This window comes from Podarcis gaigeae (genome assembly GCF_964106915.1).
Source record: "Podarcis gaigeae genome assembly, chromosome: 1".
Classification (NCBI taxonomy): Eukaryota; Metazoa; Chordata; class Lepidosauria; order Squamata; family Lacertidae; genus Podarcis; species Podarcis gaigeae.
Genome location: NC_139678.1, coordinates 87,909,951 through 87,930,257, shown reverse-complemented (window position 1 = coordinate 87,930,257; position 20,307 = coordinate 87,909,951). Strand labels below are relative to the sequence as shown.

The following is a 20,307-nucleotide window of genomic DNA, read 5'->3' as shown; positions in this document are numbered from 1 at the left end:
AATTAGTTGCACTTTTGTTTGTTTGTTTTGCTCCTTGTTGAATAGGCTGCAATCCTGTACAGTCAATGGGACTTACTCTTACACTTATAAGCTTGCACTGTTAATTGCTTGCCTCCCAACTTGGGCTCTTTGCATATGGTCTTCTATCCACACACAGGCCTTATGTTCTTCCCTTTCTCGGTCCCTTAGCTGTAAAATCTGTCCATCTTCCTTTCATTTACATCTTTGCACCATCTGGTTTTCACTGACTTTCATTTGCCCCGTATAGTCTGTTGCCTATCTTATGTGTTAACTTTTCACCCCCAGTCTCAGAAATTTTCACAGCTTTAGACTATAATAATTTAATCTTTGCTGAAATCTACCCACTGCTTTTTTATTGTTGTTGTTCTAAGCATGTCTTCATGTTTCTCTTCTCTGCTTCCAGCTCTCAGCCTGTGCATGTACAAAAATTCAGACATACACACAGCGTATTTTCAGATAACGTTGTTCTTTCTTTCTGTCTCTAATCAGAAAACTTCTCAGGTTGCATTATCATACCACACCCTGACTTTCATGAAATTAGAGTTTCGGGAGCTGACTAAGTAGAACACAGGCTTTGCTTGTATTCCTTACAACAGGAGTAAATAATCCAGGGCCCTCCATTGTTGGACTACAATTCCCATGATCGCTCACTATTGGCCATGCTAGCTGGGACTGATGGAAGTTGGAGTCCAGTGACATCTGGAGGACCCAGAGGTTCCTCATTCCTGTCTTATCACCACTCTCTCCCCTTCAGATTGTTCACTGGGGTGGAGTTGAGTGCAAGTGAAGCTTATTCACCTGGCACTGATGGTCATCTGAAGACTTTGGCTATGCATGCAGACCCCAACAGTTTCCCCAGTGTTGTCTATTTCCCTGCAGGATTCTCCCCTCTCTCCCCAACCCCTCTCAGCTGGGATCCAGACTTGCCCTCTTGCTAAGCCCATGTTGGCAGCCAGCTTGTCTACACATGGGAATTAGTTTTTAACTTTAGGGATATGCACAGCTGCAGTAATATACCAAACTGCTATTTTCCCAGAGCTCTTGCTATTTTCTGCAGGTGCAAGTTCCCAGTCCTAGGCTAAAAGGGGAGATGTGTCTATATTGCGATGTTTTGAAACCACAGAGGCAGAGGATGGACTTTGCTGGGCAGCACAAATGCTTTTCTCTATCTTTCCTGATATCCCTGCTACTCCTTGGTGTTTCCCACATTCCTCCACTTCCAAGCAAAATATCCCAAATCCATTGTGAAGGAATTGTTTTTATTTGGGATGGGGGGGGGGAGGTGGAATTTAAAATGCAGGCCTTTGACATCTTCACATAGAAATCTGAGAAGACAGTATATACGGAACTAGTGTGCAGCAAAGTAATGAGAAAAAAATCCTCATCTCTGAATGTCCTCTGCTTACTGGCTGAGTAGTTCAGTGCTTATAGTTAGTTCAGTGCTTTCACTAAGAAAGATGCTTGCTTGACTCTTCTTTGTAATTGTAATGCCTGTATTCTCCACTAGGCCAATGATTCAAGAGAAGATCAGAGTCTTAGGGGAAGCTGGCCTGTCTGAAGCCAAGTTCTCTGAGACAGCTGAAGCTACAGATTACTTCCTCTGCAAGGTAACTTTTAACATTAAACTAAGTTCCTGGAGGCGCTTAGTTTCTCTCCAAGGTGCATGGTCTTTCATGCAATAAAGCTGGGGTAGGAAACATGAGTCCCTCCAGGTGGTGTTGGATTACAATTCCCATCATCCCCATTACCGATGCTGGCAGGTGCTGGTAGGCGTTGTAGTCCAACAGCATCTGGAGGGCCACAGATTCCCCACCCCTGCTATAAAAGAATAAAAAAGCAATTATTCAGGCATGACTTATCACGTTCTGATTCCTTCTGTGGACAGCAGCCATGCTTGAATCAAAGGCACCTATTGGATGGTGTCACTTACTGCAATAACTTTGATGGAGAAGCTCCATCCTTTGCTCTTCAGATATCCTCCTGCTATTTCAGTGTGTCCCATTTCTCTTTACCACTCAAATAGCAGGGAGAGGAAGGAAGGCTGATGGTCCAGTCTGCATCTTATTAACTTGGGGAACGCCTCCATCTCTCCTCTATTGACTGTTTTCTTAGTCTGTTCTCTGTTGACTAGCAGAGCTCTTTTGCCTGCTTGCCAGTGATGTCCCTCTTTAATTTCCTAGCAGGACCAAAATCAGGAGACCATCTTAAACCTTTTCCAGAGGACCTTCTCGGAGGATGCAGATGATATGGATGAAGCCCTACTTGTGGAAATGGTTGATGCATGTGAAGGTTCTGGACCACAGACTCCATCAAGTGAAACGGAATCAAGTCTGTGCAAGAAACGGCGTGTTGATGAATATTTTTGCAGACAGTAAACTCAGAAAATGTTGCGCTTTTTTTGTTAACTAAGATTGTATTTAAAGGAGGGCAAAAAGAATAATCAGTGAAAATTGCTTTGATTGTTAAAATAAATATCTATTTTTAAGATGGGTTTGCTGATTTGAACAGCTTTAGCTGCCTTCTTTTTATTGCTTCTCTAGCTGGGAAATCAAGAATCTGTGGCTCTATCCCGACTCCAATAAAATCTGCAGTGATACAGATGAGTTTTACTACTTGAATCTTTGCTGCAGCTCTGCGTTTAATACCTCTCCACAGGATTTCTTGAGAGATGGAATACTCCTCCTCATGCAGCAAATAAATCCTGTTTGGCGAGTTTAGAGGCTTTCAACAATTCTATTCTCGTGGGACAGATTTAAATAATTAAGCCAAGAAACTGCTAGAAAGAACTGTGGGATGCCTATTTTGAGGGCAGGCCTGTAAAATTCTATGAGAAAGGGAACACTTCTGGTTACATTTTCTAAAATAAATATTTATTTGTTTGCACAGTGGTATTGAAAAAGAAGGCATGCTTTAATTGTTTGTTTTCCTTGAATCCGTAAGTTACAATAAACTAGAACCAGATATAGGACTTGTTAGAGGTTCAGGGTGAGAAGGTCCGTGGTTCGAAGCCATGCAACAGGGTAAGCTCCTGTTGCTCTGTTCCAGCTTCTGCCAACCTAGCAATTCGAAAGCACACCAGTGCAAGTAGATAAATAGGTACTGCTGTGGAGGGAAGGTAAACAGCTTTTCTGTGTGCTTTGGCTTCCGTCAGTATTCCGTTGCGCCAGAAGTGGTTTAGTCATGCTGGCCACAACTCGGAAAGCTGTTTGTGGACAAATGCCAGCTCCCTCAGTCTGAAAGTGAGATGAGTGCCGCAACCCCAGTCGCCTTTGATTGGACTTAACCATCCAGGGGTCCTTTACCTTCACCTAAGGGTGAGAAACCCATGGTCTTCCAGGAGTTGCTGGACTGCAGCTCCCATAATCCATGACCATTGGCCATGCTGGTTGGGGCTGATGGAAGGTGGAGTCCAACAACATCTGGAGTCCAGCAACATCTGGAGGGCCACAGGTTTTCCACCCTTGTCATAGATGGTGGGTAATTCCTTGTGGGGGAAGAGACTTGGCAACCTTCAGATTCTATTCCAGGTAGGCAACAGGAAACCTGTAGAGCATACTTTGCTCTTCCACCTATCCTCTGTCATTTAGCATCTTTGCTTTTACTCAAGCCCAGCAAGCCATTTCTTACAAGCACCAAGCACAAGTCCAGGCCACATCTATATAGGGGATGGGATTTGCTCACTCTTGGGTAAGGATGGAGCTTCTGCATTGACCAATTTGAATAGCGAGCCTATGTTGATTCCGGCCTTCCTGCATAACTTGGTTTAGAAAACAGGAAGCTGCCTTATACAGAATCAAAGCACTGCTCGGCTTGGTGTATTGTCTACAACTGACTTGGCAGCGGCTAGGGTTTTGGCAGTTGCCTTTTCTTGCCCCACCTGGAGGTGGTGGGAATTGAACAGGAGACCTTTTTGCATGTAATTTATGTACCCTTCCACCAAGCTACCTTTGTTTACCATTCATTGAACTGAGTCAGCTGCAGAATCAGGTTGTCTACACAGGCAGGACTCAGTGGATCTATATTCAAGGATTTTCTTTGTTTCCTTCAGGCGATTTCACTTTGATTGAAAGAAACAAAATTATAAAATATTTTGAAATTAACCTTTATTGTATATGACTTTAATTCAAAACCTCCTTCTCCCATAGAAGTAGTCTCATTTGCAGCTAATTTTCCAAGGCCCTTCTCTCTGTCCTCATCCCACCATCTGATGTGCAGTGGTGTAGCTGTGGAGACAGGACCTTTTTGGTAATGGTGCTTGAATTGGGAAATTGCCTTCAAAGGGAGAGTTCCTTGGCCCTTTCATTTATGCTTTCGGGTTAAGATTTGGGATTATAGCAGCTAATTAATGGTGAAACTGGTATAAAAGTGGAATTACACTCCATACAACCGGCTCTGGTTAGTATGATTGAAGCTGCATTTTGTGCCAGCTGACATTTCTGGATGTTCTTTGGAGGCAGCTCAGTACACCAGCCCAGTCTGGCTGTAACAAATCTGTGTGTGCATCACAACTGCATTTTCCTGCCAAAGCTGCCCAAAGGCATTCCTTTATCCTGATGCTAAACTGCCTTGTGGATCCTTTAAGGCAGTCGTCTTCAGGAGCCACTTTTAACCCAAGCCTGCATATGGGCACCCATTTCTTAAGTTTTTTTAACCACATACAGTGGTACCTCGGGTTACATATGCTTCAGGTTACAGACTCCGCTACCCAGAAATGTTACCTCAGGTTAAGAACTTTGCTTCAGGATGAGAACAGAAATTGTGCAGCGGCACCGGGAGGCCCCATTAGCTAAAGTGGTGCTTCAGGTTAAGAACAGACCTCCAGAACAAATTAAGATCTTAACCCGAGGTGCCACTGTATTTCTGTAGTAATGCTGTTGTTGTGACCTGTCTTGCATCAGACCATTACCTAGTGGTAAGTCCCAGGCCTGTACAGGGGCGAGGGCACCCTGGGTACACTTGCCCTGGAGCTTGGAGGGTTAAGCGGACTGGAGGTCCCCCACCAGGGACCAGCTGCTTTTTTGTTTTGAGTTTGTAACTTTATTCTAACAAGACTCACGCCCAGACCCTCAGACAAGCTTTGCATGGACCAGGTAGGTCCTGACCCACTAGTTCAGGACTGATGCTGCAATGCATGCACACGTATTAAAAATGAATATAGCACATTGCATTTTCATATTTAGTCATTGCCCAGTGTCCCAGCCTTTTGACTCTGACCTCCCCCAGTATACTGACTTATTTTCTATTATGCTTGGGTCACAATGCAAGATTATTACCCAAAGGGAGTTACTGTACGGTGCCTTAAGCAGGATGCAGTTACTGTAAGTAAGTCGTTCACAGTTGTCATGTCTACTAAGGCGGCTGCTACTCTCTATTCGAGGCAACAACTGAAAAGCTAGAGCAACGAGGAAGGCTTGACCATAGAGTCGCAGTACCTCCTGGCGCGCAGACAATTCTACTATCGCTTCCTCGGTCTCAACGGTTGCGTCACACTCTGAAGTTTTTCCCCTTCCTGGCCGGGCGGGACATTGCGCGTGCGCAGAGGGCACTTCCTTCTCTCTCCCTGCGGCCTGCAGCGGTAGCAAGATGGTGAGCAACCGCTCTTTTCCTTTGGTACTCGGGTTTTATCCGCCGCCATCCTCCCCGTCGCTCGCCTCTCCCGCACGGGATTCGCCGGGGGTGGGAAACATGGGGGCAGGCTAATCCAGGCAGCCGAGCATTGGGGGGCAGTTTTGATCGGCGCCGGCGCTTGGGGAAGCCGGCTTGGAGGAGGGGGCGCTGGAGGCGAGGGAGAGGGATGGTGGTCGCGGCGGGCTGAGTTCTCTTGCTTGCGCTCTACTGCTGCTGCGAAGCCTCGCTTGACTAGGCGCGGCGGCCAGCTGGAGAGTGTTTTTCTTTCCCTCCTCCTCCCCCAGTTTAAATTAAACGACCCACCTTGTGGGTCTCGCCAGCCTCTGATCCTAGATCCGGAATAAAAAGGCTAAAGGCCTTTCCATCAGAACCTTTGGAAGAGGAAAGGGTCTGTAATTTGCATTGGGTGGGTTGAGCACATCTCTTACCAGTGCCCAGGTGATGGGAATCTGGCCCTCTGTTGGACCCTTAAAGGCCCCAGCCAGCATTGCCAGTGGTTAGGGGTGGTGGGAATGGTTGTCCAGCAACACCTGGAGGGCCCATGTGTCCCTGTTCGTGCTCTAGGGTAATTGATTGTGGGAGCTTGCCTGAACAGGGGGATAATGTTTTGTGTCATTTGTACTAAAAGGGCCGGTATGAAAGTTCTGTTTGTGGTGTCACACATAGCATGTTGTTTTAACTTTATCTGGGGAGGCCTCAGGCTGTAAAGCTGGAGGGGTGAGGGGTGTCAGCAGTTGTTGTGAGAATCAAATAAGAAAACCTCATCCTCATAGGTTCTTGAAAAAAAGAGCAGAATATAAATAACGGTTGGCAAGGGAGCTGCCCTCTCATTCTATGACAATTTTTTTTTTAAAGAAACATTTACTTTGCAGAAAACACCCTCCCCATCCCCTGGTATTTTATTTTGCAATTTATTTTATTTTGCAGTTACCTTTGCAAATAAGAGACTTGTAGAACATAGATGACTGCTGCAGTCCAATAGATACTGAACTGGCATAGTGACCAGGATACATAATCCTAAATGTGTGGGTTCCATCCCCATCACATTTAGGATTATATATCCTGGTCACTATGCCAGTTCAGTGTATATTACAAGTTGTTAGTCATTACTACACTGGAAATAAATGGTTTTAACTTGGAATTTGTGTTTTTCTGAGTTCACCATGTCTTCTGAGTAAACATGCCTTGAGTCAGGCTGTTAATTGTTGTAAGTGTGGGTATAGTTGCAAGTAACTTTGCCAGAAATGAAAATTTAATGTGCTTCTTCCCCCCCCCCCCCAATGGTAATAGGCCAAACGAACCAAGAAGGTTGGGATTGTGGGTAAATATGGTACCCGATATGGAGCTTCCCTGAGGAAAATGGTGAAGAAGATTGAAATTAGCCAGCATGCTAAATATACTTGCTCCTTCTGTGGCAAGGTAAGTGCACCCTCTGTTACTGCAGAGCTCCCAGTCCATAATTTCATTTTTTCCAAAACTCCACTTAATAGTCATATTTTGCCTTTTGTGCTAACTAAACTGCTCAGGCATAGTATTCTTGGTAATAATCAACTTAAAGAGGCTTGAAAGTAACCATCATTTACAATCAAATTCATGAGAGTACTGTGGCCCTCCAGGTGTTGTAGATTCAACAGTATTCAGCCCCAGCTGGCATGACCAATGGTTAGAGATGGTGGGAATTATAGTCCAACAGCACTAGAGTGCCACAAATGCTGTAGATCACTGGTTAGTTAAATACTGTGGACCCATTGTTTTTTTAATAATTAAGCCATGAGCCCCCTACTTTTGAAAATTCATAGAATTGTAGAGTTGAAAGGGACTCTATATGATAATACCTCCGTGAACGTCTACCTTGTCTAGCGTACATTCCGGCAAACGCCTGTGGCAAACCCAGAAGTACCGGAATGGGTTACTTCCGGGTTTGCCACTTGTGCATGTGCAGAAGCGCTAAATCATGCTTTGCGCAGACGCGGTACTTTGCCCTGTGTCCTTTTCGGCTAGTAGCCGGGGCTCCGGAACGGATCCCGGTCGCAAAACAAGGTATGACTGTAGTAGTTTTTGTTATGTGAATGGTGCCAGGCTCTGATTCAGCACATCCATGGCCTCAGCTGCTGACGATGAAGAGAAGTAGAGCTGCATCATAGCAACAGCAGGCTACAAAACTCTTGAGTGACCACACCACCATTTCAAGTAGAGGTTAAATGGGGGGTTGATAGGACTGACCCCCTGTGGAAGCACGTAATAGAGAAACCATGGGGCTAAACCAGGGGTCGGCAAGGTTTACCTCACCTGGGCCAGTACACTCCAGGGAGATCCCTCCGCGGGCCAGATTGCGCGTCTGCAAGTGCGATTTCTGGTGTCTTCGTAGATGTGATTTCTGGCATCTGCACATGCGCAGACGCAATTTCCAGGGCAGCGGAAGCGAGTTGCGGTGCTGTGCCGGTTTAGCAGAGCGCGCGGGGACTCGCCAAGTGGGCAGCTTGGTTCAGGGGCGGCTCGTGGGCCAGCTAAATTACCCCCATGGGCCTCTTGTGGCCCATGGGCCTTAGGTTGTCTACCTCTGGGCTAAACGGTTCTCCCAATATGTGCTTGCTGTTTCAGAACATGTGGCGTTTCTTGGTGTGTGGTCCTGAGCTTACATTTGCTCAGACCTGATTCTATGCAAATTCATGTGTGTAGGGTTAGAAACATGCATTATTATCACCTTTAAAAAAGCAAACAAACCATGTTCTGTGTTGTGTGTTTAAAGTGTTGAGTAGATGCTGAGAAGCATTTTGATGGAAGTGATGTGGTATTGTAGATGCTCCCGTAGAAGTAAGTAGCTTTTGTGTTTCTCTTACAGACCAAAATGAAGAGGAAAGCTGTGGGTATCTGGCACTGTGGCTCTTGTATGAAAACAGTAGCTGGTGGCGCCTGGACATACAAGTAAGGGAAATTATATTGGTTGAGGGGTATGCGCGCCTGGGGGGAATGTTCCATTTTCATCTGTGGTGGGTGCTGTGTGGCGTTTGATATGCTATTGGAAAGTAAATTAAGAAGAGCCCTGCTGAATCAGACCAAGGGCCCATCTAGTCCAGGATTCTGCTTTTGCAGTGGTGTGGTTAACCTGAACCCTATGATACACTCAAACAGGACGTGTAGAAGTGCATTCCTGCTCTTGACTCTCAGCAGCTGGTATTTAGAGGCATGCTTCCTCTGACACAGGAGATAGTACATAGCTGCAATGACTAGGTAGTCTTCTCTAATTCATTTGTCTAATCCCCTTGAAAAACGGTTCATGGTTGTATATCAAACATTTTCTCTTCAACTTCACAGTGATCAATGTTTGGGAGTGAAAGGGAAGGTAGAAGTTATTTAAATAGAGCAGGGATGTCCAGCTTACAAGAGACTGTGATCTACTCCCACAATAACAAAAGCTGGTAGTGATCTATCCATTGGATTGACAAAAGTTGTTGGCTTTTTTAAGGAAGTCATTGAGGTTTTTTTTTTTGGGGGGGGGGGGTCAACCGCGATTTACCACAGACCCCTGCCATTGACCTGTTGGGCATCCCAGAAGTAGAGTATTCTAATCCCATCTTTGCCATTGACCTGTTGGGCATCCCTGAAGTAGAGTATTCTAATCCCACCTTCTCTAAAACCCTAACTATATGTGGCATTAACAATGTGATTATCAAACATGTACAATGGAACCTCTACCTGCGACCATAGAAATGGGTTGCTGGGAGAGGCGCCATTGTGCGCAGGCATGGGCTGCAATCGCCACTTCTGCGCATGTGTGAACGGTGGCAAACCCGCCGGTTACTTCTGGGTTTGCCACGGACGTTGGGCGAAATGGATGCAAGCGGAGGCGGACGTAAGAGGTTTGACACTATGTGTTTAAAAAAATAACACTAGATGCAAGGGGAGGGAGCAGTCCTCATGGTTGCTACTTCTCAGTAGTGGCACCTGCCCTCTGGAACACCCTCCCATCCGATGTCAAGGAAATAAACAACTACAAGTATCTGACTTTTAGAAGACATCTCAAGGCAGCCCTGTTTAGGGAAGTTTTTTGTGTCTGATGTTTTATTGTATTTTTAATATTTTGTTGGAAGTCACTCAGTGGCTGGGGAAATCCAGCCAGATGGGCAGAGTATAAATAATAAATTATTATTATTATCTAAAGTAAAGAAGAAAAACCCCAACATTTTGTATGCACTATTAAACATTTCATTTAGCTGACTCCTGTTAGTTCTAAAAAAATGTTTAAAAGCTTATTACAGAAACTACTAATTGTTTGTCTCATTTGAAATAATAGTGATACTTTTTGTTTCTTCCAGCACCACTTCAGCGGTGACAGTGAAATCTGCCATCAGAAGACTGAAGGAGTTAAAAGACCAGTAGAAGCATATTTTTGTTCCACTGTTGCTCTTCCTCTACAGTTCATGTCCTTATTGTCAATTAAAGGTGGTTGTGAACATTGAACCCTGTTGGGTGTTTTGTGCAAGAACAGTCCTATAGGCAGTCTACCTTTTTCCCTTTCTGCACAAAATACCAGTTGGTTTATGTAAGAGTAGCAATAATGTGCTATACATGTGGATTCCAAATAAGGTCAAGTTAAAATAGAATGTAGACATATTTGCCAAGCAGTAACATCTCAATAAAAGTATAATGGAACAAATTAAAGCATGCAAAATGAAGTGCTTGTAAGTCATGCTGATTTTGGTAGGAGAGTTAAGCACATAATCACTCACATTGAAATTGATCCCACTTAGCTGATATTTTTGCCAGCATGTGATCTCTATCTGTCTGGAAATCTTTAACCAAAAGTTACTCTTCCAAATCTAAATGGAGCTCAGGTACAGAACAGAAAATGCTATTAACGCCTCATGAATACTTGTAGAATTCTATTTTCGGAAAAAGGAGCGATCCTAATTGGAAGGACAGGGAGCAGCAGATTCCCTCCTGACTGGGGCAGTGAATGTGTGGATGGTTTTGTTCCACCAGCTGCAGGCTGCTATGGCATCAGGGCAAAAATCAGCTGTCTCCGCTACCTTTTCATCAGTGGATCTAGCACCAGCATTGCTCTGTTCCATGTGCCACCCAAAATAGCTTTGCCAGAGGTAATGTGTCCTCGCTGCACCTGGTGGGGACAGCAGGGCCCTCCATACTGGTAGAGGGGCACTTTTGCCAAATCCTGATCCCTAGCAGGCGTGCAAAAATTGGGACTGAGGATTACTCTGCCCTGCATTTTCCACATTTTTCTAATGGGATGCCAGTATTTTGCCAGTGCAGTGAGTGAGACACTTTCCACACAGATAACTGGCTGAGTTCAAAGCATTTGGGAATCATATTTTTGTAGAGTTGAACGGGGCCCAAGGGTCGTCTAGTCCATCCCCATGCAATGCTGAAATCTCAGCTAAACGTTGTTGCCATATTTAAACTTTAACTTGGAACGTAACAAAAACTCAAAAAATCAGCACCTTATACATCCAACAATTGTTTTTGTCTGAAATCGGGTTTTTTAAAAATTTGATGTCTATTCAAATCATTTTTTTAAAAAATCTGATGTGTTCTTTTCTCTTGAATCTCAAGATACTGAGCACATCTCTCTTTCTAAACAATGTTGTTCAGAAGGTAGTTTTATCAGTTAGCCATTTCCTTTCTTTTAGAAGTAAGTATGATGGAAAGCCTCAATGCAGTAGTGGATATTTTCCAGCAAAGGAACTTCCTAGCTGTTGTGGATCTCATGGAGGCTTATAGTCATTTTTTTTTTTTTAACCAAAGCTGCAGATAATTCAAGTGGGCTCTGCTCGGAGACTTCCTGCAATAGCAGATTGCCTCACCTGCAGGCATTAACCTATATTTGCCTTACCACTGCAACTCTTTCAAGAGGGACTGGAGACAAGGCAGTACTTGTGGGTTTCCCTGCAAAGTGGTAAGATGTGTCAGTTCCCATGTCCATTGTACAGGGAAAAGTAAAGTCTTCCACTGATTGTAAATCGGTGAATCTTATGCAGTTAATGCAGAGTTTAGAGTGGCATAACCTCTGGACCAGATTTCACTCTTAATTGGTTGTAAAATCCACAATAGTGTTTTTAGACACATTGTGAGCAGATTTGGTCATCTGGGCAAACATCTGTCTTCAGCCATCTTAAAGGTGGGCAGGGTTTTTTCTCCAGGTTCTGTTTGAAAGGATGCACACGTCTCTGGCCAAGGGGAATGTGTACATATTTCTATGCAAAGAGTTACAGGGTATGGTCAGAGATGGAAGTACTGTTTCTTACTCTCTTCTAGGCTTATAGGGTCTGGTTTGCCAACCTGATCATTATGGTTCAGGAGTGTCCATGGACCTTTCCAGTACTGTCATACCTCAGGTTACGTGTTTTCGTCTTGCGCCCCGCGGCAACCTGGAAGTACCGGAACGGGTTACTTCTGGGGTTCGCCGCTTGCACATGTGCAGAAGCACTAAATCGCGCCGTGCACATGTGCAGATGCAGCGCTTCTGGATATGAACACTTTGAATTGAGGATGTCCCTCTGGGACGGATTACGTCCACAACTCGAGGTTCCACTGTGCACAGCTCTCACGCAGGGCCAGTTTCTTGTAATTGTGGCTTCACGTCTGGCAGAGGAGCATTGTTTTGTTATGGGAGGATAGAGATTGCCATCTTGGCCTCTTGTAGATCTTGCACGTGCATATATGAATATATGAGGGAACCCGGAAGGTGGTGTGGTGCAAGAGGAAGGTGAAAATTTCTTACATGCACACGTTAAGGGTAGATAGATCAGAGCCTGAAACCTAGTACCTTAAAGAGGCAAGTGGTCGTTCTCCCATTCAGTCATGGTACAAAAGGGTCCGAGCCCTCCCTCATATTGAAATTATCACGAGCCATTTTGTTGATACCTCCCACAGTGCATAAATGTTTTCAACTGGGACCAGCACAGATGGAAGACACCAAATCACCCCTCAAGCCCATACAAATTATAGCCCAGGGGTCAGCAACCTTTTTCAGCCGTGGGCCAGTCCACCGTCCCTCAGAGCATGTTGTGGGCCAGACTATTTTTTTTGGGGGGGGGGAATGAACGAATTCCTATCCCCCATAAATAACCCAGAGATGCATTTTAAATAAAAGCACACCTTTATGTAAAAACATGCTGATTCCCAGACCATGCACAGGCCGGATTGAGAAGGTGATTGGGCCGCATCCAGCCCATGGGCCTCAGGTTGCCTACCCGTTATAGCCTGGAGGATCAGGGCTGGGAACTGCTTTTCTTTGTGGCTATTACTGCAGTTTGAAGGATTTCTGAATCCTCGAAAGGGCTACTATAGCCTCCATAGCAGATGTTTTCACATACTTCAACACCCTCAACACCAAGCCTTCAAGGTAGTGATATGAATATTTTTTGCATTGAAGATAAGATTGAGGCAGTGATTTAAAAACTATGGTTTTGAGCAAGCCAGGTAGAAGGTAGTAGCCTCACTAATATCCCAACACAAGACATTTCTGGAGGCCACTGACGAATTGATACCAGAAGGAAAAAATGACATTACTAGGCACCTGCATGATTTAGGACTAGCTTCAGAGATGACTTCCCTGCACCAAATCCTGAAAACTCGTGGATAAGGAATCCTTTTGAATGTGGTGATATACAACTAACAGCTCTCATCTACAGAAAAGCAAGATGCACTTCTTGACATGACTTGTGGTGGTTCATTGAAATCATTCAAAGAATGTAGACTGGACCAATTCTGGGTGAAAGTTTTTGCTGATTATAAGAAGTTAGCTGAACATCTAGCTTTGAAACATCTAGTTCCCTTTTGTTCCACATATCTTTGTGAACAAACATTTTCAACATTTTGTTATATGAAGAACAAGCATAGAAATTGGCCTGATGTTGAACCAGATTTGAGAATAAAAGTAGGAAATATTGAACCAGAGGTGGAAGAGATTGTTCGAGACAAAAAGAAGCATGATTTCTCCCATCACATTTAGGTTTAGTGTGTTTTGAACATTTTGTTGGGAGCTGCCCAGAGTGGCTGGGGCAATCCAGACAGATGTGTGGCTGGTAAGTAAGTAAGTAAGTAAGTAAGTAAGTAAGTAAGTAAGTAAGTAAGTATCATCATCATCATTTAGTAGCTGCTAGGCATATCCTAATTTGTTCACTTGTACTATTCATTAATAACATTAAATATGTCTGTCTCCCAACTGAATTACTGTGATTTTTGCATGGTAATATAATGAATTTTAGGGTGTGTAGTTTTTTTTAGAATACCTAAAACCCATTGCTTATGGGCTACCCCACATTTTCTTCAAAAAATAGGTTTGCACAGGCAACTACTATAGAGTTATCAAAATTTCCAAGAGTAGGGGGTCTGTGGTTTGGCTTTTGAAAAAATAAGGGGTCCTCAGTAATTAGCTAATTGGGAACTACTGCTCTACAGTACAGGGTGAGATGGGGTTATCACTGAGGAGATTTGTCCTAGATTGGAGCCAACTTTGTCATTTCTTCTGATCTCTTCCATTACATGGTTATTTTTCTGTTTATTGTGCTGCAAGGTGGTAGGTTTTTTTTTTTTTTTTCTCGTTTCGTTAGCTATAGTGCACTTTGGAACGGAAACAGAATCGGACTGATCCTGCCAGAGAAGCAAGTGGGAGGAGCAATACATCTAGGACTCCCCTCCATACCCTGCAGAAAATAAACTCTATGGTTAAATCCAACATTCTATTCAGCCACAAGAAAATATTTGCATAATACGGTGAGGGCATTTTGGCGCAAGTAACGTGTAGACCTGCTCCGTCACTGACCACAAAATAATGGTATATCAATAATAAGTTTGTAAGAACTAAATTAAAAGCATGCATGGGGAATGTTGCATTTATATGGGAAATAACAAACACATCTCTGCTGGGTTGCTGTGATACTTGAGCTTCAGTTTTACAAATGGCCTCATGTGGGAGCTGCAGTTCCACTAGTTCCATTTCTCTCCTGGCCACTGTTATATTTGATCTTGCCTTTTCATTTTATAAATGAGCTGAGACAACTTTATTCAAGAGCATGCAACTCCTTCTGTAGTTACCTAGTTGGTCCTTAGCCCCCAGCTTCTTGGAAAGATGCTGAAAGAGGCTCAAGACATATTTGACCTGGGTTTTTTTTTTTTTTTTTAGTGTGTACATGGCTTCCCCAAACAAAAGAGGCTATTTCCATTTTGGCAGTGGAATTTTAGCTTGAAGTTCTATCAGTCCCCTTCATTTTATTTACCTTGCCAAATTTTTGTGATGCAGTTTCAAATGTATGTGTCAAGATGTGTCTGGTCTTTTCTGGACAGATGCTGCTAAATTTGTAGAGCTGTCCACTGTTTTTCAAGGGAGATTTACCTTACCAAGACTGTCCCTGACAGTCCTACCAATTAGAAAAGTGTTTGTACCTGGGAGCAAAGTGACACACTCCTGTTGTGTGGATGCTAACTCATACAGATCACACAAAAAGCTGGTCATGAACAACAATGCCCCTTGCTGAGCAGACAAATGGGATCAACAGCTGAAGATGTGTACAGTCATACCTCGGGTTAAAGTCGCTTCAGGTTGAGCATTTTCGGGTTGCGCTCCGTGGCGACCCGGAAGTAACGGAATGCATTACTTCCGGGTTTCGCCGCTTGCACAGATGCTCAAAATGACGCCACACACATGCACGGAAGGGGCAAATCGTGACCCGCGCACACGCAGATGCAGGTTGCGTTCACTTCAGGATACGAACAGGGCTCTGGAACGGATCCCGTTCGCATCCAGAGGTACCACTGTAGTGATGCCTAATGAGAGCAGCGTTTGTAATTTACAGGGGTACCTTGGTTCTCAAACGCCTTGGTACTCAAACAACTTGGAACCCAAATACTGCAAACCCTGTTCCGGTTTGCGAATTTTTGGGGGAAGCCGAACATGTTCTGTTTGGAGTGTCACACTTCCGTTTTGATTGTTACGCTGAGGTCTGTCTGTTTTTGCTATTTATTTTGCATTTTTTGGTATTTGCGGCTCTTTTTGTTTCGTTTTTGTGACTGTGTGGAACCCAGTTCAGCTACTGATTGATTGATTGATTGATTGATTCTGTGACTGCAGTACATTGGTTATTGCTTTCATTTTATGGATCAATGGTCTCGTTAGATAGTACAATTCATGTAAAATAGCTATTTTAGGGGTTGTTTTAAAAAGTCTGGAACGGATTAATCCATTTTGCATTACTTTCTATGGGAAAGCGCACCTTGGTTTTGGAACGGACTTCTGGAATGGATTAAGTTTGAGAACCAAAGTACCATCGTATTATTAAGCTGGCTCACCTGGTGAATGCTGATGCTCTTGCCCTGGGCCGCACACGATACAATAAACTGCAGGGCGACACATGTTTTGTTTGGCATCCCATTTAATTTATTCCAACTTTCTCGCAATTTAGTAATCAAAACAAAATAGAAAAAAGCATTGTGATTTCTAAACAGGAGTACAAATTTCAGTTGTGAGCTGATGCTTGTGATATTCAAATTCCTCTTCAATGTGTATCAACCACAAAGAGCACCATCTGCCCCCTTACAATTACTAGGTGTTGCAGTACGGAATCTGGATGCCTCTCAGAGGGGGAAAATGAAAACAGAAAAAAGCATTTATGCCCCCAGAACTTGGAGGTGCTTTGATGTCCTCACTGATGCTGAATGCACCACAGTTCTAGGTTTGTACTTAAAAAGAACCTAAAGGTAGCTAAAGGTAAGTTTGAGAGGCAGCTGATGTTCCCCATCAAGGCACTAATACTAATGTTCGTGGGTGCTAAATAGATTGAAAATTGGAAGCAGTAATGAGATTCTTTTTTTTTTCTTTTTGCTGTGTGGGAAATCCCCCAAACAATACCACTTTCTGTTTTATGAGCCTATGGGTTGGGGAGATGCCAGGCAAAATTGCCTGATGCTAAAAAAGCTAATCTCATCACCACATTAACACTCTTCATTTCATCCATCATTTCATACAGCAGGCTAGAATGTGCCATATTTTTTATCCAAATGGTCTATTGGGATGGACATTGAACAATGTCCACTCCTAAAAAGTCTCCAGTATACTTGAGATCCATTTCCATCATAACCACTTGCATTGTTGCCCTTGTTCTGTACTTCCTCACAGAGCAGGCACCCTCATTCCACAAACACTTACTAGCATTTTGCCACACCACTGTTTTCTCTATCCTGCATAACCCAGCAAACTACTCAATGACTGCTCGCACTGTTTCCCATTAAACATTTAAATTTCACCTCATTTCTTCCATCTAATCTCTGCCTTGGGGGGGGGGGCGGGGAAACCCAACTAAGAAAGTCAATCTCTATGAGTCATTTATTTTAGGGTGGTGTGTGGTGGCGTTTTCACACTGTTCATTTACCACCCCATTTTCACAATGGAGGTGAGAGGGAATAATAAGAGTAGTTGAAATCACCTCCGATTACTAACTGATGCATAATGGTTCAAGACACTTCTCTTCCAAGATGGCGGCTAGGACAAGGAATTTGGTCCACTTGTGAAAACGTGGTGGTAAAGTAAAGCACCTGCTGTACACTCATGACATTTGCAGAAAAGGGGGGGGACTATATTGCTTGGGTTTCCCCCCTCAAAATACTGTATTTCAAAAAAACAAAAGCACCCAACCTCCAATGATTATACTAAGTACATGAACCTAGCTGTTGTCCTGTAAATATAAATTGGTATATATAATAAAAGAAAATCTAATTGTTCATGCAGTTGCTAAATCAGTTTTCAGCATTTGCATGATCCACACAAAAGCCAAATCATGAGTGTCTGAAACAGTATCAGAGAAGCACAATCTATTCTTGGGAACAGCATATTCAACACCACATCACCCCAGCTCCCAGATATTAATTATTATTCTGTACATGTGTATATATGCATGTGTGTCCATCATCTTCTCAGTCTGCATTTCGGGGGATTACCGCACACTGTATAAAGTGTTGTTTACATATTGCATTGCTCACCTGGGTCCCACGCAAAAGGAAGGAGGGACATTGGCAGCAGCTTAAAATGTGGGTTTTAAATGGGTTTTTGCTTCTTGGGGGGGGGGGGGATAACAACAACTGAATTCTAAGCTTCTTCCCCCAATCTCTGACCCCTCTCTTCCCTGCTTTTGAGTTTAACTCTGATCTAAAAGAGCTGACTGCCTAGCATTGACATTTTCTGTGTATTAGTGTTTCTTAGGATGCATCAAGAGTGAATGCAATGCAAGGTCCTACCTAACAGAAAGTTGCCCAGAAGTGCAAAATTCTTAAAGAATAAGGCTCCCAGGGCAGGGAAAGAGAAGGGGTTGAACTTCTATGTCAAGTGCAATGCCTTGTGGAAGAAATCAGTGTCAGGAAGTAGCTCCCTCCCACTCTATATGCTTTCTGTGTAGCAATTCCAACTGAGTATGTGCTGGACAAGGATTCTCTTTACCCCCTCTCAATATATGCTACAACCCACACAATAATAGGGGAACAGGTTGTCAGGGCTGTGTGTAGCAGGCAACATGCAGTATTTACAATCTTTGGTGTGTGTATGGCGGGTGGGGGCTGGGGCAATTATTCTCCCATCCAGCATGATCACCCGGGTTCTTTGGAGAGGCCTGGGTAAGCAAGTCAACAGCCAAGAGGGAAGGTCAGCTCCCTTGTTTCTCCTGCTTGTTTGCTGCAAGGCTACAAGTGGTCTAATAATCGTGAAACCTCTTAGGCAAAATATTTTTTTAAAGGTCTAGAAACCAGTCCCCATCCCCACCCCTGCCACTAAGCCCCTTTGCAATTCTTCCCCAAGGATTTAAAGGCAAGCAACTGGGAGGCACACGAAGCCCACAAAATGCCGGGACCTTCTGGAATACAAGAAAAAAGAGAGAGAGAGATAAAAATAAGATGCATCGAAACCCATGTAAAATCCAGCGCTGAGGCGAGAGGCCAAGCTGCCTGCCTGCCAGCGAGTGAGAAAGAGAGAGAACACGTCCATCTATTGCACATGCAAAGCATGCGCTCCCCGGTCCTCTTGCTCATGCACAGGGTAGAAGAGGTGGCACTCAGGATCTCCACGGACAGTGGGCGACCCCTGGATGATTTTCCCAGTGTTACGGTTAACACACCAGCATTCTCCTCGCTGGCCATTCACCGACATCTTGCACTAAAGGTGGAGAAGGGGTGGGGAAGAGAGAGAAGAGAACACGATTGGCTTAGGCAGACTACATGAATTGGAGCACATGGAAAACAACGCTCTTGACTTTTGTTATGCAGACATTATAGCTGGCGGGTAGTGGAAGCTACACCAAGGGTTTTAGAGCAGCCTGCTGTCTAAACAAAAAGTGAAACGGCCTGCGTCACACAATGCTTTCTTCCTTCACAGGCAGGGAAGGGAAGAAGCAGTTTACACCATTCACCTCTAAGAGCAGCACCAATGGGCTGGAGGTGCTGCAAGAATGCAAGGGAAATCACTGTCTGCAACTGTCGTGCAGTGAGAACATTGAAGTTTCACTGTAACACCCCATCAATACATCCCATCAAAACATACAACCACCTCTTGTGGTTTTTTAAAGGGACCAACATCATGTTTAGGGAAAGTCTGAGAAGATGCAAATGTTTTAGTAGGGGCTTTCATGAGCTGGTGCAAGTGGTATATAGGAACAGGTGTGCAAGAGATATGCTTCTTCTGCACCCACCCACCCATTACTTCTACAGTGGATTTAACTTTTGGCTAGGATTCATAAGCGTCAGGGATCCTGGAGTATTCACAGATTTCACCATATGCAGAGCCGTAGCTAGGTGATCTTGCACCCCTGGCAGAATCATCCAGATTGCACCCTCTAGCTATGGACAAATTAGCTTTTCTTTCTGCCTCTCCTCCAACCCCCCCCCATTCAAAACACCCTCTATTTAAAACAATTTCTTATGAGGCAATAGTCAATATATTTATGGGCATATTTTAAAGCTGATTTTGCCCACCTCCCCACCCCCTAGCTGACCACATGTGAGGTTTAAGTTGGCTTTCCTAAAAAGCAGCTGCAATACCAGTTTCCTGGTGGGAAACAGGAGAGGAACATGTGTGGCAAAGGAAAGAGGGAGGGGGAGCTTCATGGAAAGGGGTGGGAAAGATCACTCTTTTCACATGCTACCATGCATCAACTGCAAAAATGTGACAACAGTGGGGAGTTATGTCATTAGCACTTGACATTTCAAAAGAGAAATTCAGCAGTAAAGTGTTTAGCAGTGGAGTTAATGCATACATAACAAGGTTGAGGCCACAGAAAGATCTCAGCGTATGGAATGCAAAAAAAACGATGAGCAATTCTTATACTCATTGGCTAGGACAACTTACAGGCCTCTGACATTTTGATTTAATGCATAAGGGAACTGAGACTCAAAGAATGGGACTTGTCCTGAAGGTCCTTAGCAGATTCATTGCTAAGAAGGATTTGACTATCCTAGCTCTTGAACCAGTAAGCATAGCACTAATAGAAAGCAAATGAACAAGGCATCTATAAATACATGTGTCTGTAATACAAGTGTGAGCAACTAAACTTCAGGCAATACTGTTTTTCTTTTTCTCTTTGCGGCAGGGATGAACATGACGGGCAAGGGCTGTACAGGTCCGAACTATGTATGTACCTGCCTGCTTCCTGAGTCGATGGA

The 20,307-nt window shown here is 44.0% G+C and overlaps 3 protein-coding genes across 11 annotated transcripts in view; 2 read left to right on the top strand and 1 right to left on the bottom strand.

Annotated features, from left to right (window-relative positions):
• The window catches only part of SMARCAL1 (SNF2 related chromatin remodeling annealing helicase 1), a 39,340-nt gene extending 36,696 nt beyond the window's left edge, over positions 1 to 2,644 (top strand). For 5 of the 8 annotated variants that reach the window (XM_083736376.1, XM_083736377.1, XM_083736375.1 and 2 more), the window contains 2 exons: positions 1,529 to 1,628; positions 2,202 to 2,644. In XM_083736376.1, coding sequence (XP_083592502.1) covers positions 1,529 to 1,628; positions 2,202 to 2,396 — 295 coding nt within the window. In that variant the 3' untranslated portion in view covers positions 2,397 to 2,644. The remainder of the gene's footprint in view (positions 1 to 1,528; positions 1,629 to 2,201) is intronic. The other 3 variants (XM_083736381.1, XM_083736382.1, XM_083736380.1) reach the window with 1 other exon arrangement.
• Positions 2,645 to 5,505: 2,861 nt separating this feature from the next.
• On the top strand, positions 5,506 to 10,110 carry RPL37A (ribosomal protein L37a). The gene is made up of 4 exons (XM_083755067.1): positions 5,506 to 5,607; positions 6,940 to 7,068; positions 8,492 to 8,574; positions 9,966 to 10,110. Exons 1-4 carry the CDS (start codon positions 5,605 to 5,607, stop codon positions 10,027 to 10,029), a joined length of 279 nt encoding a protein of 92 aa, XP_083611193.1. The 5' UTR covers positions 5,506 to 5,604; the 3' UTR covers positions 10,030 to 10,110.
• Positions 10,111 to 16,022: 5,912 nt separating this feature from the next.
• The window catches only part of IGFBP2 (insulin like growth factor binding protein 2), a 65,943-nt gene continuing 61,658 nt past the window's right edge, over positions 16,023 to 20,307 (bottom strand). For both annotated transcript variants that reach the window (XM_083747595.1, XM_083747596.1), the window contains exon 4: positions 16,023 to 18,805. In XM_083747595.1, the coding sequence (XP_083603721.1) occupies positions 18,638 to 18,805 (168 nt within the window). In that variant the 3' untranslated portion in view covers positions 16,023 to 18,637. The remainder of the gene's footprint in view (positions 18,806 to 20,307) is intronic.

Bases quoted from the DNA above. Each gene is read 5' to 3' on its own strand.
- RPL37A (XM_083755067.1), top strand. The intron at 7,069-8,491 runs GTAAGTGCACCC...TTTCTCTTACAG, and splicing joins CTTGCTCCTTCTGTGGCAAG to ACCAAAATGAAGAGGAAAGC. The intron at 8,575-9,965 runs GTAAGGGAAATT...TGTTTCTTCCAG, and splicing joins GGTGGCGCCTGGACATACAA to CACCACTTCAGCGGTGACAG.